General features: G+C 40.6%; 1 protein-coding gene across 1 annotated transcript in view; it reads left to right on the top strand.

Annotated features, from left to right (window-relative positions):
• Positions 1-1,566: 1,566 nt before the first annotated feature.
• Positions 1,567-24,341, top strand: part of LOC144692534 (LIM homeobox transcription factor 1-alpha-like) — a 369,110-nt gene continuing 346,335 nt past the window's right edge. Inside the window, exons 1-2 of the mRNA XM_078561506.1 lie at positions 1,567-1,715; positions 20,003-20,189. Of these exons, the coding sequence (XP_078417632.1) occupies positions 1,649-1,715; positions 20,003-20,189 (254 nt within the window). The 5' untranslated portion in view covers positions 1,567-1,648. The remainder of the gene's footprint in view (positions 1,716-20,002; positions 20,190-24,341) is intronic.

The following is a 24,341-nucleotide window of genomic DNA, read 5'->3' as shown; positions in this document are numbered from 1 at the left end:
TTTTTTTTTTGGTTTTGTTTGTGTTTGAATATTTTTGATTCTAAACAACACTTTTCACATTGGCCAGCGCGAAATGAGGTGCGTGAAAATATTTACACATCTCCTGATATATTTTACTGACAGTCCCTTCTCCTTGTAATTTATAACCGCGCTCTCCACCCCGGGTCCACTCATAATTTAAACCGACCCGTTTATTCCAGCTTTCCAAATCTGTCTTTTTTTAAAAAACTTTTGTAAAAAAAATTTTTTTGCATGTGACAATTTATTAGAGATGGGGGATATTTCCCGCCCGCATTGAACGCGACAACGGCCTTGTTTAATGTAAACTGGTTGCAGTACTGAAATGTTTAAATATGTATATAATAGTTATAACCTGGATATGAATGCTTAAATAGAAATATTAAACTCAGCCTTAAAATCTCGCAAACTCCCAATTTGTGCATTCGATTTATAAAGTGGTGCCGGTTTGTGTCGAACTTGTTTGAATATTAAAGACAATGAATGTGAAATATTACGTACGGTTCTATAAAGATCCAAAACTCTCTTGAAATTAAAACGAATGACACCGATTCTTTTTAAAGTAGTGCATCAGTGTATTTTTTTAAAATAATGGCTTTTAAAAAATTAAATCGAGCGATGCACAAATGAATGACCAAGGAGGGAGCGGGTCCGAGGGCAAAATTTCCGATCGGTTGTTCGGGAAGGAAGGGCGAAATTAACGCAGCCCGGAGCTGACGGGATAGGATGTGTTATTACCCCACTTTCCGATGTGTTATTACCCCCACTTTCCCTCCTTGTCTCCTCATCAATTTCAGAACTCACTTCACAGGAAATTAATGTCCTTAATGGACACGAGTTTCAGAAATTCATTAGCGTTGCAATCTGGTTAACAGTTAACGCTCTGTCAATCAGAAGAATATATTAACGGGGGGGGTGGGGTTCAACCCGTCAGCTCCAACATCAGAAATAAATATTTCCCTTCGGCGGGAGGGAGGGAGGGGGTAGATGGGGCCCGCGTTGGACGTAAGAAATCGAAGTAAATTAAACTAAACAAAATTCACAGCAAAAAAAAAATGTTACCTGGTTAAAGTGAGTGTGATTTAGTGCTGTTATTTGAATGTTGCGTGATAGTTGAACCCCTGGGTTAAACGCTGAAATTTGAAACGTGTCCCAGTTGAGTTCTGTACTTTTAACAATTTGAGGCATGGGTATGTTGCAGATCCTCGTAGCCCCGGGTCTCTCTCTCTCTCTCTCTCTGCTTGATCACTCCACAGAGAGAGAGAGAGACAGAGAGAGAGTGCTTCCCCAGTCAGCGGGCGGAGATCGCTAACTTTGCGGAGGGGAGGGGTGGCCGGGGTGCTGGTTGGTGGTCGCGGTGTGGGGAAGGAGGAGGAAGTTCTGTCCACCTCTTTCTCCATGACGGAGCGGCCGACGGGCCCCTCTTGCTCTCTCTCTCTCTCTCTCCCCACCCCGCCCTCCCCATGTCAGCAATCTGAGCGGGCATTGCTTTTGGGATCCGAGGCCAGGTAGTTGACAGCCAGGGCTTTGCCCTTTGTGTGTGGAAGGGCCGGTATGAGCTGACAAGCGCTGTTCTCTTCATTTTAGGTGCTGCTTTCCCCTTCCCACCCACCCACCCCCACCCGAGATCATGCTAGACGGATTGAAAATGGAAGCGAATTTGCAGCATTCGGCTCAGAACCCGGCCTCTCTACTTGGTGAGTTCTTCACTCGCTTTTCTTTTTTTTTATTAAATCGCAGAATTAATGCCCCCCCCACCCCCGTGTTTTTTTTAAATTTCTCCCATAGATAGACTGCCCAGTTTTATTTTACCTTAGTTCCTCTATGCTCGTGAATCTTTTTAATACGAACGGTACGCTGACATGCGGATTGTATAACTCGATCCCTCCTCATAACTTGCATATTGGCGTTTGTAAAAGCATGCGCAAAATATTAAGGAATACTTACAATAGTGTACCATAGTCAGGATGTGGAAACGACATACACGAAATGAAACACAATTCCTATACGCTGGATCTGGAGGATGCACACAGAGCAAACCCCGATGTACGTTATGCTGGGGTTTATGTAACAAACGCACACAATTTAAAGACATTATGTACACATTAAACAGTAACACACTCAATTTAAAATGCGTGGGCGCTCCCAAAAAATAAACACATCCGCCTACATAATTTATCACATAAACCGATGCTCAGCCATCATAGATACATGGATATTATATAGATCCCAACAGACGCAAACATCTATCCAAATTATATGCGCACATATACATATATTTTACATTTACTTACAGAGGCGATATATACATATGTGTAATATATATATATATACATACATATGTTCATTCTTATGTATCTGTGCACATGCATCCAAATGTAAATTACACATACGGCATCATAAAAGCTTAACCCGCCGCTGTAAAGATTTATTTTGTAGTTTTCACTGAAATCATTGCCCAGCTAATGAAGTAAGAATTGCCTGTGAATTAGTCTGATAGTCGTTCAAATTGACGATCTGTTCGTTCCTCAGATTCTGGGCTTTTATCTAAAAAAAAAAGTCAAATTCCAGTGAATTCCCAGCGCAATATTAAAATGCCCGCTCAGTGACAAAAAAAACCCCCACATTCCTGTTGATTGCAATATTAAGATCTAAATCAAACCCCGTACCGAGGAATACCTTGACGGAGTTGAAAGCGAGCACAGAGCTGAGCGAGAAGTGAAAAGAACGATTGCCCGGGGAAAACTTGCCCATACTCTAAATTTACAATTCAATTCCGGACTGAACAGAAACATTTTTTTTAAAATTTCCTTTCCCAGATACACTTACAAAGCTATTTCTTATGTATATAAAAAAAAAACACTTTGCTAATTTTCTTTATGTTATGCTAGATTAAATAAGAATCCGTTGCGTTATGATGCTTGGGTTTTTGTCTGGAGTACTTGCGGTTTACAAATTAACAATTAAATTAAGTTGCAAAATGTACCCTGTCGCCAATGGCCTGTGAGGTTTCCCGGGCGCAGTCTTGTCCAAGTTTGTACCTTGAGATGTGTGGGACAGTGCCATGGTGAGAATCCCGTGTCTCCAGGATTATGTTGGACATGGGAGAAAATATCGCCGTCAAATACAGGGGACACTCCAAATATTTTTTAAAAGGTAGAGAAACTCTCAGAGAGCAACTAAACCCGTGGTTTTAGTTTGACCCTTAACACCAAAAAGTTGACAAGTTTGAACAGTGAATAAGAACATTCTTTAAGTAAATATTTCTACTTACAGCCAGTGATCAACGCATCAGTTAGCAGGCACACGATATATATCTGTTTCTGCATTGTTTTCTGACCCAGGACGTTATAAATGGCTTAAGGGAATGCTTTAAACAGTGTGTGGGTGACAGATATGAGAGGGACAGGGGTACTCAGCACGGTACAATGACAGGAGAAGGGATAAGGGCTGGACAGAGGGCCTAAGAGACAGAGCAAGTAAGCAAGACGGTGTGGGTGAGTGTTTAGATGGTGGGGAACACATTAATACTGGAGAGAGAGATAGAGAGGCACACGACGGAGCATTTGAGTCTGCGTGTACATAGGTAGCAAATACGTCTTCGAGGCAGACACTAACTAGATTCGGCCACAACGGGAGATGGGAAGGGTCAGAAAAGGGGGGCGAGAGAAAGCAGATTGTTGAAGTACTGATCTGAGATTGTGTGACGCGTTACATGGAGGGTAAAATGGACTTTTCCCATTTTAGCCCAGGCGCTAAATCCTAGTCTCGTTTCTTTCAATCTTAAATTTCTCAGCCGTATACATTAAAAACCACATGCCGCCGATAGAAAAGTGACAAAATGTTACTCTCTCACCGCTTTAGACATCGGAGTCATGTACAAGTTCAGGAGGATTGCTATCATGTAAATTGCATGACTATTTTATAGAAAGGGTGTGGGTGTAATGATTAATTGCAAGGCCTTGCAACGCAGTCGGCAGTTATTTACACGTTTAAGTAAAGTTATTTAATGTTTCGGCTGTCTTGTCAGTTAATACGAGCGTTCTGAATCCAAGCTGTGATCAGTGTTAGCATTGGGGCGCAAACATATATATACACACACACACACACACACATATATATATATATACACACACATATATACACACACACACACACATATATATATATATATACACACACACATATATATATACACACACACACACATATATATATATATATACACACACACATATATATACACACACACACACATATATATATATACACACACATATATATACACACACACATAAATATACACAGATACACATATAAACACACACATACACACATATATACACATATATATACACATATAAAATACACATCTACACACATATAAACATACATACACACATATACACATATATACCCTCATATACACACATGTATACACACACATATACACATGCATACACACGTACACACATACAAACGCATACACACATATAGACATACACACATACATGCACATGCACAAACACATACACATACATACATAGGCAGTCACCCACACCCACACAGACACAAAACGGCTGTTAACCCCGGTTTTCGGTTTCTCTGACTCACATTTAACTTAAATGGACCTAATTGCCTGTCCGGTTGAAACTAAACGAACAGAACGAACGGTTCCTTCGATGTTCTTCGAACTATAACCCTCGCAAAGGGTAAACTCCCACTTCTCGTTTCATCAGCAGCCAATATCAGATATAAATCACGGTTACTAATTCTTTAAAGATAAATCATTTAAAAGTAATAGAAAAGTCCCCCCACCACCCCCTCCCCCAAAACAAGGTATAACGTTCGCTATTTCGGCGCTGTTTGAAATCCCAGGCCCATCCGGAGGGAGCTGTGATATTTAATCTCTCTGCTTATTGCATTGCGCTGTTTCCTTTGATAGTTGTTTCTGAGCGAGTCACCCATGTGCTGGTGGGCTTGTTCGGGTTACCAGGGGCTCGGTGTGGTCAGGAATGTGAACGCTGTCCTTTCTGCAATATCTCAGGATACAGCAAGTCCGCAAAGAGACGTGAGCGGTGGGGGGCAACAGATTTCGAGGCGAAGATTTATTTCCGAAATCCAGATCCATAGCTGTTTATATCATAAGAGCAACACTTTTACCCGTGTAAAGAATCAAACGTATTCTGTTGTAAAATCTCCTCGAAGCGAATGTTTTTCAAGTTGTTCTTCAGTTTCAAACTATCTGGATTTAGAATGATCGATTACACTGAGCTCTACTTGGCATATTGGTTCACTTTCTGATTTGTTGCTATCAATGGGAAGAGCAGGGTTATGAAGCAGCTAACGTGTTGCCAAAATGGACGCATAGGGCCGGCACACAGCTACATGCCCACGCGTTCATCTACATATACACACGTGTATATATATATATACACCTCTATAAATACTTCCATAGACATACATTGATCCCCAGGTGTGCACAAAGTGGAATACATCCGCGATAATACAAATGCATGTACACATAGATTTCCCGCCCCCGCACACATACACCTACTAATCCATACCTCCATAGATACCTCCATGTACACATACACAGGGAGATACCCAGAAATTTGTCACCTAATATTTTAAGTAACACGTTCCTGCTCGTGTCTCTCTGCATTTACCTGATTTTCTATAATGTGCAATTATTTCTGGGTATACCTGGATTTTTGTGTGTGTGTTTGCATATGCATACATAGAGACCAACTTTTAAATATCCATGTGCAGATCACACACCCGTTTCCACACACAGTTACACAGAGAGTGTAGCTTTAGCTTTACAAGGAGGTTGCACACACCTATATACTTTGACTTTACCACACATTTGATGTGTATAGATGGCAATGGAACTAAATAAATGGGTCTGAACCATTGCATATTCAGACCCAGCTGTATAGTGATTTTAATGAAGTGTGCGTTCACAGCAGCAATTACCTCCTGTCTCCAACCTGCTTTCCTTCTTAACCTGAAGGTAAAAAGCGCGAATCTCACAGTCCTGCCTTACTGTGAACACCTCGCACTCAACGCAGACAGCCCCCCCAGGCATCTCAATCCGCCTTTACTGGAGTGAGGTCCTTTCCTGGGTCGGCTTGGCTGATTCCAGGGCTGCCCCATGTTCAAAAATCCCCGCGACAATTCCCGGGAGCGATCGAGCCACATGGTGAATAGGGAGCCGGATGCGGGAAGGGAAAGCGGCCGGGAGAGATTTCCTCGCAGTTCACTGTTCGGGGTGTTCGAGGAGACGTGGGCTAAAGGCTACACTATTTAACACACAAAGTGGACCCTTGTGTCTTGTACACACATATTTGCATATGTATATCTTCATTTATATAAGTTAAAGGTAGACTTTAAACTTGGCGAGGAGAATTTTTTTTTTAAAAAAGAGCGTTTACTGCAGGCCTGAAGTCTGCCAATAACTTACCCAGTTCATTTCGCTTCTGGTTTACCTGCCCAATCCTCACACTTAGCTTTCCTTGATGTTCAAACGACTTACATAGATTTTTTTTTTTAATCGCGCACATGTAAGGAGTCAGATAGAAGGTCAGTGATAACGGCACCAACAGCGGGTCAGATCGGTGTGGAGCCGTGTACCCATACCGTTTAAAGAGAAGTGGGAAGGCCATCAGGCCGGAATGTCGGCGATGCTGTGACAGGAGCTCGCCTCGCTGCGCTGAGTTTGTCTATCACTCGCTCTACAGTTGTCTCCATTTAAGTGAGACCTCATTGGTTGTGCCGTTCACCCACCTAGAGTCTGGATGAGACGGGGATCATTCTGCATCCCGGAGCCACGTGCAAAGCAAATAGGTGATGGAATCGGGGAAGTTAATAGGCTTTCATTCAGATCGGCTCACACACATGGGTACCATCATGAGATCATGCGAATTCGGAGGAGGAGTGGACCATACTCCCCCTTGAGCCTGCTCCGCCATTCAAATAAGATCATGGCTGATCTAATTGTTGCCTTAACTCCACTTTCCTACTTGTCCCCATAACCTTTAACTCCCTGGCCAAACAAAAAGCTGTCAAATTCAGCCTTGAATATATTCAATGACCCAGCCTCCAGCTCTCTGGGGTGGAGAATTCTACACCAATGATCCTCTGAGAGAAGGAATTCCCTCCACCTTAAATGGGAGACCCCTTATTTTTAAACTGTGCCCCCAGGTTCCAGATTCCCTCACAAGAGGAAACATCCTCTCAGCATCTACCCTGCCAAGCCCCCCTATATGTTTCAATAAGATCACCTCTCAGTTTTTTAAACTCCAATCAGCACAGGCCCAACTTGCTCAACATTTCACCAGAAGACAAACCCTTTCATTTCAAGAATCAGCCCAATGAATCTGCTCTCAAATGCTTCCAGTGCAAGTATATCCTTCCTTAAGTAAGGAAACCAAAACTGTACAAAGTACTCCAAGTGCAGTCTCATCAATGCCCTGTAGAGATGTAACAAGATTTCCCTGCCTTTATACTCCACCCCCTTTACAATAAAGGCCAACATTCCATTTGCCTTCCTATTTACTTGCTATAGTTGCATGCTAACTTTTTGTGATTCATGTACAAGGACACCCAGATCCCTCTGTACCACAGCATTCTGTGTTCTCTACCCATTTAAATGATATGCTGCTTTTCTATTCTTCCCGTCAAAGTGGACAACTTCGCATTTCCCCATGTTATACTCCATCTGCCAATTTTTTGCCCACTCAATTAACCTGTCCACTTCTCTTTGCATCCCTCCTCAGGATGGGAGTGACTTGTCCTCGGATTCTACATTCAATGGATAATTTGTGCTTCCAATTATTTATTTGCTGTTTGAATATATTCTCTAACCTGGTCTTTTGGAGCATTCAGGGCTAACATTGAAACTTGCTTCATGACATTCCTATCTTGCCATGGAAAGCGCCTATTTTTTGTTTTTGCCCAGACAATTTGTAAAATGTTTATTTGTAAATTGTAGGGATATTTTCGATGCTGCCCCGGTATGGTTACATCGATTTTACATTTTAGACCGTAATTCTGTTTACATCGTCGAATTTTGAAAAAAAAAATCCCGACTTCCCCTCAAAGAGATTCCTGGAAATAATATGTCGAATAATAAATTGTGTTAAAAAAAATCAGGAACGTGGAATCGACTCAGACTGTTAAAAAAAGCAAAGGGAGAGGGGCAAGGATTAATTGGTAGAGGTATTTACGACATCACATTACAAGCAGTTGCTTAGAAGGCGAGTTGGACAATAGGAAGTTATTTAAGATACACTACGACTGCACATCACTCCCACCCCTTCAAACCAATGAGATAAATGATCAGGTAATCTAATTTTGAGAGTGGTGGTTGTGGGGCACCCGGTGAAGCTCTGCCCTTCTTTGAATCACGCCAGCGGGGCTTTAAACCACCCGGACCCCATTAAAAAAAAAGGCAAGCTTGATCTTGGCTTTAACGTTTCACCCGAAGGAGGGCTGGTCTGATACTCTTTCGAGTTATCAACAGTCACAGATTGCAACTCTTTTGAGTACAATCACAGTTCTTGATTTCTGGGAGTGGGACATGAACCCACAACCCTCTGATTCAAAGGCGAGGGTGCTATGAACTGAGCCACAGCTGACACCTCGATCTGATAATGCACTGGATTGTCAGGCCACACTATAAATCTCAATCAGAATGGAACATGCAACCTACTGACTAAGATTCCTACCAAACCAGCTGAACTGACACTGAGTGATTTGTTGCCAATTGCTTACAGATCAAAAGAAAATAAATCCTTACTCACTGTCAATCAGCTTTACCTGAAAGGCACAAAGTGGGCAAGTTAAAATCCGTGGATATATTACAGGAGAAATGGTATACAGTACTTCATTAATTTTAATACATATGCAATAGTATCGGCCACTTAGGCAATGACAAAACATAAATTAAATATCCTGCTTGGATAAATTGAAAATAAATAACAATGTCATGGAAACGTTTTAAAATAGAGCCTGAACAACTCTATCCTAAACTTAGCTTCTGAAATATCCCTTTATTTCTTATTAATAAGCTTACAGCTACGAAAACCTCCTGTCTACACAACTTTTATCTGTCGTTATCTTTTTTTTTTGGCGCACAGGCTGGTCAATTCTTTTCTACCATAAATTCGCGTCATTTAAAATAGGAATGATCCCTGTTAAGCACACAATCTGTAATTACACAACCCGGCCACTGGGTGGTTTTGCGCCAAAAATCATTCAAAATGCTTTCCAAATATTTTTCATTAGAAAGTTCTTGATTTATTTTTCCCCTCAGTAACAGAAATTTGTAAGACCCAAATAAAGTTTTAAACAATAGTTTTATTTCACTACCCAGTCCATAATAACATTAACACATTTATACTTTAAATTTTGTTTTGTATCTTTTAAAGCTTTCATTAAAATATTCAAAGATTACAATCTCTTCCGAAAGCTTTTGCTTGGACTTAATTGGTTTGCCTCAAGCTGTGGTGATGTCGGTCAAATTTGGATCCAGCAGTACAAGTATGTGTTGTGCACCTAATCTTCCAGGTTGCAGCAACAGCATTCATTCTGTTACATTGATGGAATATTCTGTTTTAGCTACCAGCAGCTGACACTCAGTTTGTTTTCAAACTTATTTGAAGGAACACTTTTTTTTAAAAGTAAAGCTTAGAATGATTGTGTTTTTAAACAGAAAGGGTGATCAGATGCCTGCAGCTAATTGAGAAAAAATGGAGAGCAGCAATTACACAGCTTTTATTTTGTGCTCGGTAAACATCAGAAAGTGTATTAAGCTAAGGGAGAGAGCAGAATTTGAAGGAGAGGGAAGGACTGCAAGAGAGTCTTTGTGCTGCTAGTTTAGTTTGAAAACATCTCTAGTTGCATTTGAAGCCAACTAATCATCTCGTCTTTGTTTCAATAGTTCAAAAAGGTAAATGCCTTTGCTTCCACTTGTGGGAAAAAATATTCTAATAGTTAACATCTACAAGCGAAAGGAAGAGTATTCTCATTTTAATTTTCTTATCTTAAAGAGGTGAATTTGTAAATGAAACAAAGCCTTTAAGGGAAACCAATTAGAACAGAAGAGCAAAAGACATCTTGCATCTTGCCATTACTCTTGGAAGGGGAAATTATGAGTTGATGGAGGATTAAGGATACGGTGGGTGACGGTGGGGAGCAAGGGGGAGGGCATTGAGGATGAGTGGGAGTTATGAGAGTGAGAGCGTAGTGCAAAGGTAAAGTGGTATGAGTACTTGATGGGAAAAGGGGGAGGGGAAACATGAGTTATTAGTGGTGGGTGCGGAGGGGAAGCTGCTGGGGACCAACCTTTCTCTGCAATCCCTATCCAGAGGCAGCCAGTAGGTTGGCAGCTCCTTTTCCCATGACAGTACATCAGAACACCATTGTCTCATTCAAAAGGAAAGAAGAAAGATAGAGAGAAAGAGAGCGAGAACCATTTAGAAGAGGATAGAGAGAGAATCAAAAGGGAGAGACTGAAATCGAAGGTGAAAGATGGAGAATTAGCAGCAATAAGGCAGTTTATACTCGTAAGAGAGACCATATTCTCCAACATGCCATATGCAATATCACGGGAGTAGAGTGAGTAATATCTTAAATGTTTCATATATAGCACACACCTACTAAGTGCCACATTTGCTCCCCATAAAACTTTTATCATCATATTTTGTTCAGAACTTACACATATCATGTAGTGACTCACAGTAAGCAGAGCAGCGCCATGTTAGATCTCTTGTTGGTATATTACACATCCTCTATAGTGTACACTTCTTGCAAGAGAGTCACATTTACTTCCTGTAACACTTTGTTCAGCAGCTGCACAAGTATTATAACAGTCAGTCACCTTAAGCAATGTTAGGTCAGGTTTGCTACTAGATAAGTAACAAAAAAAATTCAGCTGTGCTTGCCTCAGTTCGACAAAGTTCCTAACATTTAGAAATAAGCACACCTTTCTCTAAATATAAATCTGTGTTAACTAAAAACTGTGTATGTGAATACATTCAAACTGTCTGGCTAAGAACATAAATTAAAACCCTGTCTTGCCCCATGAACTGCTGACACAAAACATAAATTAACAATCAAATGTTTGAAAGTAGGTAAAATGAATTTGAACATGCAATATAAATTAACTTAAATGTTTGTTTCAACAGGCCCTTGATCTCTGGTTCAGGGAACAATTAAATCTTCAAAGAAGCCAGCTAGAAATAGATCGTTACTGAATAGTAATTCTAAGTAAAGTGATCATCTTTACCAGTACCAGCAGCCAATACACTTGTCAGTCAGTACTGACTAATATGATGACAAGTAAAAATGTTATGGTTTGTTACTATCGACTAATTAACTATCTCAAAAGTGACACTTGCTATTTTATTTTTATTCTTCATATGATACTTGTCTCTACATTGCTTTTTTTGCATTTGTTGCAAATGGCCTTGGAACTGGGATGGCTTAATATCCCCCCAATCAATCAAGCTATCCAGAAATGAACTAGAGGTTGGAGGGTTGTGGGCGAGATGGGGCGGGGAGTGTGGTTTAGCTTGTCTCTGCTTGATTTAAGGGAACATGTTGTGCTGACTAAAGGTCAGAGAACAACCAAGTGGGTCAGATTTCTGACACATTAACTCAGAATATAAATCACTATTTTTTTTGTTTAAATGACAGTATTTTTTCTATTAGCTGATGTAATGTGATATAGCATTAAATAAATACACAGAAATCAACATCAGAATAACAAAATTTCGAGATTTGTGGCTAACAATTAAAAACACAGCATTGGCTAGGTGGTATCCACAAGTGAGTACAGGGAAAACTAAATCTACTGTGAGGTATATTATGATGCTCAGCCGTGTACACTCTAGTCAAGCCTTGGTTGGTAATTTGCATAATTCTCTGTGAATCATGCATCTATAAGCTGAGTTATCTTCACTGTTGGAATTCTACTCAACTCCGTTTGCAGCTGTCTTCGTGACAGGGATAAATGACATAGACATGGAAAATTACAGCAACAGATAATAATAGTTGAAACAAAGCAATAGCCACTCGGCATTAAAATCAGCTCATGGCTATTAATAATAGTGTTGTGTTATTCAGGTCTATGGGTAAGAAGTACAGGGATATGATAATACCTCCACAGGTGAGGCTGACTACATAACTCATGAGAACATAAGAACATAAGAAATAGGAGCAGGCCATTTGGCCCCTCAAGCCTACTCCACCATTCAACAAGATCATGGCTGATCTTTCACCTTCCCACATTATCCCAATACCCACTAGTTTCCTTACCACACAACAATCTATCAACCTCAGGCATGAGCATACTCAACAACCAAACATTCACAGATCTCTGTGATAGAGAATTCCATAGATTCACAACCCTTTGAGTGAAGAATTTTCTCCTCATCTCAGCCATAAATGACCCCATGTTCTAGAGTCATCAGCCAAGAGAAACATTTTCTCAGCTTTGGCCCCTTAAGAATTTTATATCTTCAATGAGATCAACTCTTATTTTTCTAAATTCTAAGAAATACAGGCCTAATCTGCTCAATCTCTCCTCATAGGCCAATCCTTTCATTCCAGCAATCAGTCTAGTGAACCTTGGTTGCACTCCCTCTAGGGTCAATATATCCTTCCTTAGGTAAGGAGCCCAAAACTGCACACAGCACTTTATGTGTGGCTTCATCAATGCCCTGTATAAATGTAGTGAGACTTCTTTACTCTTATAGTACAATCCCTTTGTAACAAACGCTAATATACCAATTGCCTTCCTTATTGTTTGCTGTACCTGCATGTTAACTTTCTGCGATCTGTGTACAAGGACACCCAGTTCCTCAAATGTAAACATTTCCCAGCCTCTCACCATTCAAAAAATTATTTTTTATTTTTCCTACTGAAGTGAATAACCTCACACTTCACCACAGTGAATTCCATCTGCCACATTCTTGCCCACTGACCCAATGTCCATATCCCTCTGCAGCCCCTTTGCGTTCTCCTCACAGATTACATTCCCATCTAACTTTGTATTATCAGCAAACTTAGATATGTTACACTCAACCCCCTCATCTAAGTCATTAATATACAATAGTTATAAATAGCTGAGGCCCAAGTTCTGATCCTTACAGCCTTCCAACCTGAAAATGTCCCGTTTCTTCCTACTCTCTGTTTTCTGTCCATTAACCAATCCTCAACCTACACTAATATCTTACCCTCAATCCCATGAGTTCTAATTTTGTGTAATAACCTCTTGCATGGCACCTTATCAGATGTTTTTTGAAAATCCAAATACACTACATCCACTGGTCCCCCTTATCCATCTTATTAGTTACAAACTCAAAAAACTTTAACAGATTTGTCAAATGTGATTTCCCTTTCATTAATCCAAGTTTACTCTGCTTAATCATATGATGATTTTCTAAGTGCCCTGTTATCACATCCCTAATAATAGATTCTAGCATTTTCTCTGCTACTGATGTTAGACTAACTGGTTTATAGTTCCCCATTTTCTCTCTTCCTCCTTTCTGGAATAGCAGGGTTATGTTTGCTACCTTCCAATCCTTGGGAACTGTTCTGGAATCTAAGGAATTCTGGAAGATCAAAACCAATTATCTCTGCAGCTACCTCTTTTAAAACCCTAGGATGTAGATGATCAGGTCCAGGGGATTTGTCGCTACTTAGTCCCATTAATTTCTCCAGTGCTATTTCTTTACTTATATCGATTTTTAGAAGTTCCTTATTCTCATTAGACATTTGGTTCCCCAATATTTCCAGATTTTTTTGTGTCTTCTACCGTGAAGACAGATACAAAGTATTTGTTTAATGTCTTTGTCATTTCCTTATTCTCCATTGTAATTTCACCTGTCTCTGCCTCTAATGGGCCCACCACGTTTACTTACACTAACCTCTTCCTATTTATGCACCTCTAGAAACTTTACAATCTGTTTTTGTGTCTCTTGCTAGTCTACTCTCATGTTCCATTTTCTGTTTCCTTATCAATTTCTTGGTCCTTCTTTGCTGACTTCTCAAATTCTCTCAATCATCAGGTTTACTAAATCTTTTTGGTAACACTATAACCAATAATATAAGACACGCCGCCAATGACTCATTTTTATTGTTGACTGAAGAGAAACTGCAAAAGATTTTGTGCAGAGTATTGAGTGAAAGTGAGAAGAAAGGACTGAGCATAAATCATAAGAAAACAAAATGTCTAGTCGTGTCCAAAAATAAAAATTGCACCAGAATGTAAGATCACAGTGAAGAATGGAAAGGTCACACAGGTAGACAAATTTTCTTACCTAGGAAGTACGTTAACATTTGACAGAAAGTGCAACCAAGAAATAAAATAAAGGGTTGGAATGGCCAAGGGTACATTTCAAAGAATAAAAAGGATTATGATCAACTCAAAATTAGGCATGAAAACAAAGCTGAGAATCCTGGAATGCTAGATCACACCAATTTTTACATATGGGTGTGAGTGTTGGACGATCAGTGAAGCAATGCAGAGAAGAATTAAGGCTGCAGAGTTGTGGTTTTTGAGGCGAATAATGAAGATATTTTGGACAATCACACTACCAGTGAAGAGATGCTAGTAAAATCTGAGATCTGCTGACCAAGATCAGGAAGAGAGTGGGGAAATATTTGGGCACTTAAGAAATCATGACCTGGAAAGTCTGATGCTGATGGGAAAGGTCAATGGTAAAAGAGATCAAGGTCGACAAAGAACGATCTTTCTAAAGAGCCTCACAAACTGGATGAATACCACCAACAAAGATGACCCCTGCCTCCAGAGCAAGATTAACATGGAGGTCCTCCATAACTGTAGAGAGAGAGAGAGATAAGTCTCTTTCTATAATCACCACTCCCCTGTAACTCCTCTTGTTAGCTACAGTTGGATCACTTTTTCTTTGGGATTTTTTTGCCTTAAAGGAATGCATCTTTGTTGCAAATTATATATTAATCCTTTAAATGTTTGTCTACCACCATATCTTTTAACAAGGTTCCCCATTTACCTTTGCTAACTCACCCTTCATACCTATGTAGTTTGTATTGTTTAGATTTAATATCCTAGATTTGGGTTTAATGAAGTCACTTTCAAACCCAATTTAAAATTCTATCATATTATGTTCCCTCTGCCCTAGAGGCCCCTTTACTATGAGGTTATTAATTAACCCTCTCTCATTGGACAGTACTAGATCCTAAATAACCCATTCCCTAGTTTGTACCTTCACGTACTGATCTAGAAAACTACCTTGAATACATTTTGTGAACCCGTCCTCCACACTATTACTGCAAACTGGGTTTGTCCAGTCTATATGAAGATTAAAGTTCCCCATGATTACTATATTACCCATATTATATGTGCCTATAATTTCCTAATTTATAGTCTATCCTAGATTATAACTACTGTTAGCAGATCTATAAACAACTCCCACCAATGTTTTCTGCCCCTTGTTTCTTAGTTCTACCCAAACTGATTCTTTCACTCGATTTGCCGAGCTAAGATCCTTTTTCTCTATTATCCCATCCTCTATTATCAGGACTACGCCTCCTGCATTACCATTTTGCTGACCTCTTCAAAAAATTTAGTATCCTGAAATATTTAATTCCCAACTTTGGTCACTTTGCAACCACACCTCCATAGGAGAATCTTGAACTTTAAGATCCATGAGCAAGCTCAAGAATGGGAATAGTTATCACCTCATGGTGTTGACTGTAATATATTCTGTTTATATAGTTGGTTGAAATATTTTTAAGTAAGTATAGCTCTAAAAGAAACCCAACAGAATTGCTTCTCCACCATGGACCTCCCTTCAGGACAGCATTCTGAAATATTCACTCTGTTTCTCTCTCCACCGATGCTGCCTGACCAGCTCAGTATTTAGCATTTTCTGTTTTTGTTCTAGGGTAGAGCAGGTAGATGAATTTCTTTTCTCACTTTTTTGAAACAAAATCATAAATGCATGTAAGAAATGAAAGCACGTGCATTTATTCAACTCCTTTCATGACCTCAGGATAGCACAAAGCACTTTACAGCTACAGAAGTACTTTTGAAGTGTAGTTGCTGTTGTGACATAGAAAATTGTACACAGCAAGATCTCACAAACAGTGCTGTGATAATGACGATATAATCTATTGTTGTGATGATTAAGGGATCAATATTAGCCAGGACACCAGGGAGAACTCCCCCGCTCTTCTTTAAATGATTCCCATGGAGACCAACAAACTAAAAAGAACAGAATTTACTGAATGACCCCAACAAAAAAAACTGATAGACAAGATTTCACTTTTTATAATTTGAAATAATTAAACCAGAATCAACATAAATTAAACATGAATTAACAGGCAAATTGCAGTTAATATAAACTATAAATTATACTTTAAATAGTGGATATAATGAAGATGGCTCTCCCAGATTTCTCAGCTAGTTCATTCAGCATATATGGAATTAATTTCAGCCACAAAGTCCTTCATAGCTCTGTCTTCCTCAGGTTTAGCCATCAAGTCCCATCTGACAGCAGCTTTACTCCGCCTGAGTTCCATGGATACAATTTACGCCCTAAGGTGCACTTTTCCAAATCCTTCTCAGCTATGCTCATGGATCTGACCTTTGTGTCTACTTTTACAACTGTGCCATAACTTTCTTCTCCTCATTGTCTGCACTGAACTGATCATTTCATGGCTCCATCTTTTGTCTGGTTTCAACCAGTTTCTGTTTCCTGAGCAACCTGAGGTTACAGCCCATTCCCAGTAGTTAGTCTTAGTTTCTCTTTCAGTTAGTTACTTGTCTTTAAAAAAAAAGCTTGGAGACGGGAGTTACTGCACCCAACAAAATTTGACAAGTAGCTGTGCAGACGGCAGCTCATACACACTTCCCCATACTGCAGATTTCATCACATATGGGATCTTTCGCATCCACCTAAGGGGGCAGATGGGTTTAACATTTCAGCTGAAAGGTGGCACCTCTGATAGTGCAGCACTCAATCAGTACCACATTGAAGTGTCAGTGCAAATTTCTGCACCCAAACACCTAGTGGGAATTGAACCCATAACCTTTTGACTTAGGGGTTAGCATGTACTAACAGAACCACAGCTGCCACATGGGTTTTGTTACCATGAGTATAGAAGGCTAAGGGTGATCAAATTTAAAGGAATTGATTGGGTGATGGGCACAGTGGTTAGTGCTGCTGCTTCACAACTTCAGGGAAGTGGGTTCGATCCTGACCTCAGGTGTCAGTCTGTGTGGAGTTTACACATTCTCCCCGTGTCTGCGTGGGTTTCCACCGGGTGTTCCGGTTTCCTCCCACCATCCAAAGACAGTTTGGTGGATTGGCTACAGTAAATTGTCCCCTAATGTGAGTGTGTGCCTTGTGATGGACTGGCGTTCCATCCTGGCTGTACCCCGCCCATTGCCTGTCGGGCTAGGCTCTGACTGCCCGTGACCCTGAATTGGATGAAGTAGTTCTGGAACAGTGAGTGATTGGGTGATTTAATTGAAGGGTTTCAGATTATCATAGGAGTTGACTGGGTGATAAAGAGAAATTATTTTCTTTGGTGGGAGAATAACATTAAAATTAGAACTGGGCAGTTCAGGGGTGATAGCACTCCTTCACGCATAGGGTAGTAAAATCTGGAACTCGCTCCCCAAAGAAGTTGGGAAGGCTGGGAACTGATTATAAATTTCAAAACTGAGGCTGACATATTTTTATTAAGCAAGGTAATACATATGGAATGAAATTACAGATCAGCCATGGTCTAATTGAATGGTGGAACATACTTGAGGAACTGAATGGACTACTTCTCTTCCTCTGGTCCTGTGAATTGGATAAACATTTGAAAAGGAAGGATGTAGAAAAGCACAGTGAAAGGACAGAGAAATTGCATTTGAAGAGACAGATTCAGATGAGGAGGTAGAAAGATGGGCTGAATGGCCTCCTCCTGTGCTGTATCTTCTGTGATTCTAGGTGTATGGTACTTTATGTGGATTCTTTGCTGTTGAGAATTTCCTTTGGTTTTTAAACCAAAGTTGGGGAGTTACATCTGTAAAGGAGGCTGGTTGGAATCTTACTGCCGTTGAAAATATTCTTCCACTGGGGACAAATATGAGCCTGACCCTAGTGATCTATGAATTCCGCCTGCCAGAGAGATCTTCTGGGAGGCAACCTCCTTACTGACCACCTCTGGAGGTCCAGTCCAATTAAGGATAGTGGGCACGTTCCTGCAGCTGCAGGTCCAATCAGGCAGCCTGTAGCTTTGGAGGGCCAGCAGCCCCACAAGGAGAGGCGGACACTGCTGAGGCTGCAAAGAGAGCGCAAGGGTGCCTCCGGCTCCCAAGGCCATGTAGCCTGCTGCCCGGTAACTGCCTCCATGGTGCTATCAAGCTTGGCACTCAACACGATGCTGCTCCAATTCCGGCAGAGCCCTTCCTGTCCTCCTCATTATCTGAATTGCTAATTATTGGCTACCAGCTACTGTTGGGAGGCTGGTCTCTTCCGTTGTTCACTCTTCCTATGTAAGATCTCTTGAAGGCAGGAAAACATTTGCCTGCCGATCCAAGTTCCTAATCTGCAAATTTGCTTCTGGTCTTGCCTTCCAAGCTGCCTTCATGGGATCAGGAATATTCCACTCACTGTGACCAGTAGCTATGTCAAATGCATTCTACTCTATCTCCACTCCTGTATTTCTACATTTATGTGGGCTTTCACCTGAGATATACCTTTCAGGTTTTTAATCACTGAGCTGTGCAAAGATCCATTCAAATGCTTGTACTTCAGAACAATTAAGATCGGATTTTCATTTCTGAGACCTGATTTTAAACCCAATCCTGACTGGGTGAAACCTCCCCTCTCCTCTAGCTGTGTGTAGTATAAATTTGGGACAGTCTCATCACAGTTCCTAGTACATGCAGGTCTGCTCCAAAAGACTACCTGTAATTCAGCACAAATGTCTTCCATCTACCTTCTCAGGTGGATGTAAAAGACCCCACAGTATGATTCAAAGAAGAATGTGGTATTCTCCCTGTGTTCTGGGCAATATATATCCCTCAAGCAACTTCATTAAAATTGGTTATTTAGCTCATTGCTCAGTGTGGGATCTTGCTGATCACAAATTAGCTGCTGTGTCTTCCCACATTACACCAGTGGCTACACTTCTAAATGTGTTTCCTTGGTTTTGAAGCTCTTTAGGATGTTCTGAGACTGGGAAAGGCGCTTACACAAATGCAGTTCTTTCTTTTTTTCTGCAATTGGCAATCTAGTTCATAGCATCAATGAATTTGGCTGGTGTGGGAAATTACATTTGCAATCGAGGGCCATGTTCAGTGGAGAACAAATTAGAAGGATTTTCACTGCGCAATGTCTGAGATTATAGTGTGCTTTTGTCTGTAATATATTTCAGTGCACAGTTGTAAGATGCATCCAAGTTTTATAATTCTCCAAATTATAACTTTACAATAGTCTTTAAAGAATACAGTATTTACTTGTGGATGCATATTTAATACGTCATATACTTGTCCTCTCCACCAATGAAATACCTACTCATTTCTTCATTCAGAATTCCTTCCCTCCATTCCTCTACCTCCATAGTCCTCCATTACTTCAACTCATTATTTCTTATTGTCTATTCATGTGTCTAAATCTCTCCTTTCATTGCTGCTTTCATTCCAACCTCTACTCTTCTATTCACTTAGCTCACTTTCTCCATAGCCATTCACCTATCTTTGAATCTCATTTTCTATCTCTCTGTCCAATTCTTTATCCAGCCCCGACTTTCCTTCTCTTCCACTAATATTTTCATTGTCATATTTGACACTCTCTGCATACAGACTGACCCCTTCCAGTCTGTGGCTAAGTTCCGATACCAGTGAAAATGGTATCTCAGAGGTGTTACCTGACAGATGGCTGAGCTTGTGGCATTAACAGCTTCATGGATTCCTCCTGTCTTTTCTCTCCAGGGCCCAGTGGAAAGGAAAGGGCGGTATGTGAAGGCTGTGACAGGGTGATCTTAGACCGCTTTCTGCTGAGGGTGAATGACAGCTTTTGGCACGAGCAGTGTGTGCAATGTGCTGGGTGCAGGGAGCCCCTCACCACCACTTGCTACTACAGAGACAAGAAGCTTTACTGCAAACATGACTACGAAAAGTAAGTGAGGAACAATCGTCTCATTAAATAATGTAAAATGTACAGACCCCCACCTCCCCCCCCGCCATTAAAGTTGATTTCTGTTCCAACGATTCTCTGCACCCCATCTCCACATACTGTTACCAGATCAAGAAGAACAGGCAGACCATCTGTTGCTAGGTCTCTGACAGTGCCTTGCTTGAACCACGGCTGACAGAAGCCTCAAAGGGAGTGACTCCTCTTCCATTGTCCCTCTCTCTGGGAGGGAAGTGGATGACACTTCAGTAAATCATGGGCATGTACTGTGTCCTACCTACCTCTCTCTGTGGTTCCACGCTAAGTACTTCACACGGTCAATACCCCAATCAGTGCCGTAAAATGTGATGAGAAGCAATTACCTTGATGGACGCTGTACAGAGTTAAACCTGACCATGTGAAGGAATTAATACTGTGTATAATCTGAACCTCGGTTTAAAAATTGAGGGAGTGAGGCTCTTAGCAGGATTCGTAACTTCTCTATGTTTGTTGCTGTGCTATTTACAGAGTTTGAGAAATGTTGTGGCTAACTTGATTTTGAAAGATCCAATAAAAATAAATGTGCAGTGTATGCAGCTGAGGGGATTATGGTCTAACACCAAATTGCTGCATGTTGGTGACTCAGGTGTTGTGAAATAATAGTATGTGTTGCTCACCGGCAGTATGATGAGCACAGATACATGGCGTGTGAAATAATGCCAGTGTTGGCAAACCTTGTTTTGAGCAGAAGTTCATGAATTGCAAAACAATGACTCATATTGTTCACTACTGGTATCTGTGTACATAACTTGGGGAATTTTAGGTAATTGTTATATTGGTGCATTTACTCACCAATGACAATTGAGAACAACTATGGAACATGTGAACTACTGACAAATGATCATGGATTAATAATATGGGGAGTGTGAAACAGTACTAAAGTTTATGCAACTTTATCTAGCAGCAGTACATAAACACAGTGTTAGGGTGAATGAAATAGCGAAGAAAAGTCACTGGAGATACAGCAAATGTTGTGAAAACAGGTGCAAGGAGTGTGACATATAGCAACTACATAGAATGTGATCTAACACTGATGTTACTCACTGTTACTTACTAATGATAGTGTGAATGGTTGTAAAGAATGCAATGTACACAGGAGTTAATGTTAAGGTGATACACTTGATGTTCCACTTTCCTGGCTTTTGATGTAATGTGCAGTAACCTCTGCACCTTACAATATGAGTACTCCTCCCTGGCGTTGTGTACAGTAACTCAGATGATACAGTATTTTGTAATGGCAGGAGCATTATATTATGCAATGCAGAATGTTATATTGTGCTTCTAACAAGGAGCTGTGTTAAAACTGACCTGCCCCTTTAAGGTCGCAAAGTCTAATTGCTGTAATTAGGCACCTATTGAGGTCAATTAGACACTAGTTGATGTTACTGAAGAAGGTTTGTATATTGGTAGTTGCTTATAAATTCCTGACTTCACGTCACAAGAAATCAGCGTGAAATGATCAGCTTTCTTTCTCTTCCATTCATATTTTTTGAAAATGCCACTTGCTCCTTGGTGGATTCCCTGTTCAGTTGTGATTTGTTGCTCGTTTATGAAAGTGATATTTGGAACCAATCAAGTGTGATAATTTGAAATGTGTTGGAGTGAAATTGGTCTTGAGCGATAGGGCCAAAATGGGTGATATTGAATTGATGACATTTGTACCTACCGCCCCTCCCTCGACCTTCATTTCCATTGACTTCAATGGTGTAATAGAAAATTGGGGCAGGATATAAAGTGGGCTACTGATTCCTGGACACTCATTTTACACTAATGCCCGAGACCAATTTCATCCTTAATATTTTACATGAAACATTGATAATTGGTTTCAAGTATCAAATTAGAAATATTCATCGCACTCCATTGCCTAAGCTATGCATCATACCACAGTTGGGATGTCGCAGAACAGTGTGAGCCAATCCACTCCCACATAAAGGATGTTGCAAACTCCTCCTATCACCATTTGCTTCCACTCTTTGTCAAGTCCCTCAGCCAAATCCTCTCTGAAGACGACCTCAACAAAATGAGAAAGCAATGTAACCGTGTGTTTGGAATGACATATTTACAGCATAAGGATGCCCATTCGGCCCAACTACTCTATCCTGGATTCTCAGCTTACTTCATCCAACAGCATCAGCATAACCTTTTATGCCTTTCTCTCTCATACTTATCTACATTCCCCTTAAATGCATCTATGAACTCTTGTTCACGCTTTCTGGAATAAAAAAAACAGAGCATTTCAAACTTGGCTCTTATTATTCATTCATTCAGCAAGTGTGTAAATATATAATAAAAGTTAGGAACAGGAGAAGGTCATGGACTCAAGAGCTGCAGTTAGAAATATTAGCCACCTGACTTAGCTTGAATAGGCTAGAATAGCACCAGTCTCCTGAAGCTGGGGCTGCGATATAAAAATATGTTAGATGACCTCTACTGGCTCAGTGATGGGATACTGGCTGAGGGAGGAGAAGAGAATCAGGTTCAACCGTGGTCTCTCTAGTGAGAATGCAACCAAATGACAGCCTTGAACATGACAGCTGCTTCACAACACAGTGGATGCTAGAAAACAACATGTAAGAGATTTCATACAACTTAATGTACACTCCAGCAACTGTGGGTTCAGCAACTGCTGGTTGTGGTGTACGCAGTGGAAAAGGGTTGCGGTTGACAGCAATGTTTGGGAGGAAGTCTTACAAGTATTTGAAAGGGAAGAATGTTGAAGGCCAGATTGAAAAGGCAGGAGAATTGAATTTGAAGGGATTAATTTAATTGCAGTGCCTGCATGAGGAGCTTGGGCTGAATGCTGTAATTTTTATGAATCTAGGTGTATGAAGTTTTCCTGCCCGCACACTATTTTTGAAAGTATCCCTTTGGTTTTCAAACCAAAGTTGGGGAACTAACACCTGCAAAGAACACTATAAGCAATAGATGTGTCAAACACACTCTCTTCTTGAGTATTGCTGCAAAAAGAAACCTTTGCACTCATCAGGACAATTCACAAGAATACCAAATGTAAAGGGAACAACAATTCATACTGCATGAGAAGAGAGTGCTGATTGGTTGGCAACTGGACTCTGATTGGTAGAGGCATTGCCACGGAGAATGCACCAGTTAACTGATGACTGACAGTTAATTGCCAAGCTTTGTTTAAATTCAAACCAGGCAGGTTGACTTTGATTGGTCAAGGCATTGCCCTGGGGATTGAACCAGAGAATGGCTGTCACCTATTTTGTTTAGTTGAAAAAAGTGCAGTGTGTGTACATGTTCTTTGCAACATGCCTGTAAAGGGCAGGGCCCTGTGTATTAATATACATAGCTTCTAGCATGCATATGTGAGCCACACACATAAGTGAGGATACCCCTTTTGTCCCTTTAAATCTCAGCTGGTGAGTATATTGCTGACTCTCATATGTATATGCATTGTTTGGGTTTGAATTAATACCCATATGTAAAAGGTTGTGCTATTAGCAACAGAGAAGGGTATCAGTTCCTGTTGATGGAGCTGTACAAGGAGGCAGCCAGAAGTGGTCAGGTGAAGCCAGGAACATAATGATTCTTGGATGTGACCGCTTGGAATTTGCACTTGGCTCCTTTCAATCTCCAGCTGGCTGCATTTCTGCCAAAGTTATGGCAGGAGATCGGAACAGCCCTGTGGAAATCTTACCCTTCTCGTCCTTTTCTCAACTCCAAGTGGCTCTTCTTGCATCTTTAAATCTTTCCCGTAACCATCTGAGGTGTTTTCTACTCCAGAGTGTGGGATAGTTTTCAATGCTTGGAGTCACTGCGTAATTTCCACCCAGATAGCAGGGCCCTCTGAACAGAATCAAACAAAATAACGTTTAAAGATTGCAGAATTTTAAATGTAAATAGGTTGTGCCCATAATCATGTTATAGCGTTAATTTCCTGTACCTGCAGTGACCAGGGGTCAATTGAAAGCCTTGACCCTGTTTGTGTTCCTGCTGCTGCTTGCTGCAATGACTTTAAATTATGTTAAGTTCAGCTTAAATGAGTCTGAATTCAGTCAATTACAGCAGAGCAGGACACACCTGCATGGCTTCAATTGACTGCTGCTCTCAGGTCTTATGTACCTAGGGCAGATT

Source organism: Cetorhinus maximus, chromosome 17 (genome assembly GCF_964194155.1).
Source record: "Cetorhinus maximus chromosome 17, sCetMax3.hap1.1, whole genome shotgun sequence".
Classification (NCBI taxonomy): Eukaryota; Metazoa; Chordata; class Chondrichthyes; order Lamniformes; family Cetorhinidae; genus Cetorhinus; species Cetorhinus maximus.
This window is presented reverse-complemented; position numbering and strand designations above follow the sequence as displayed.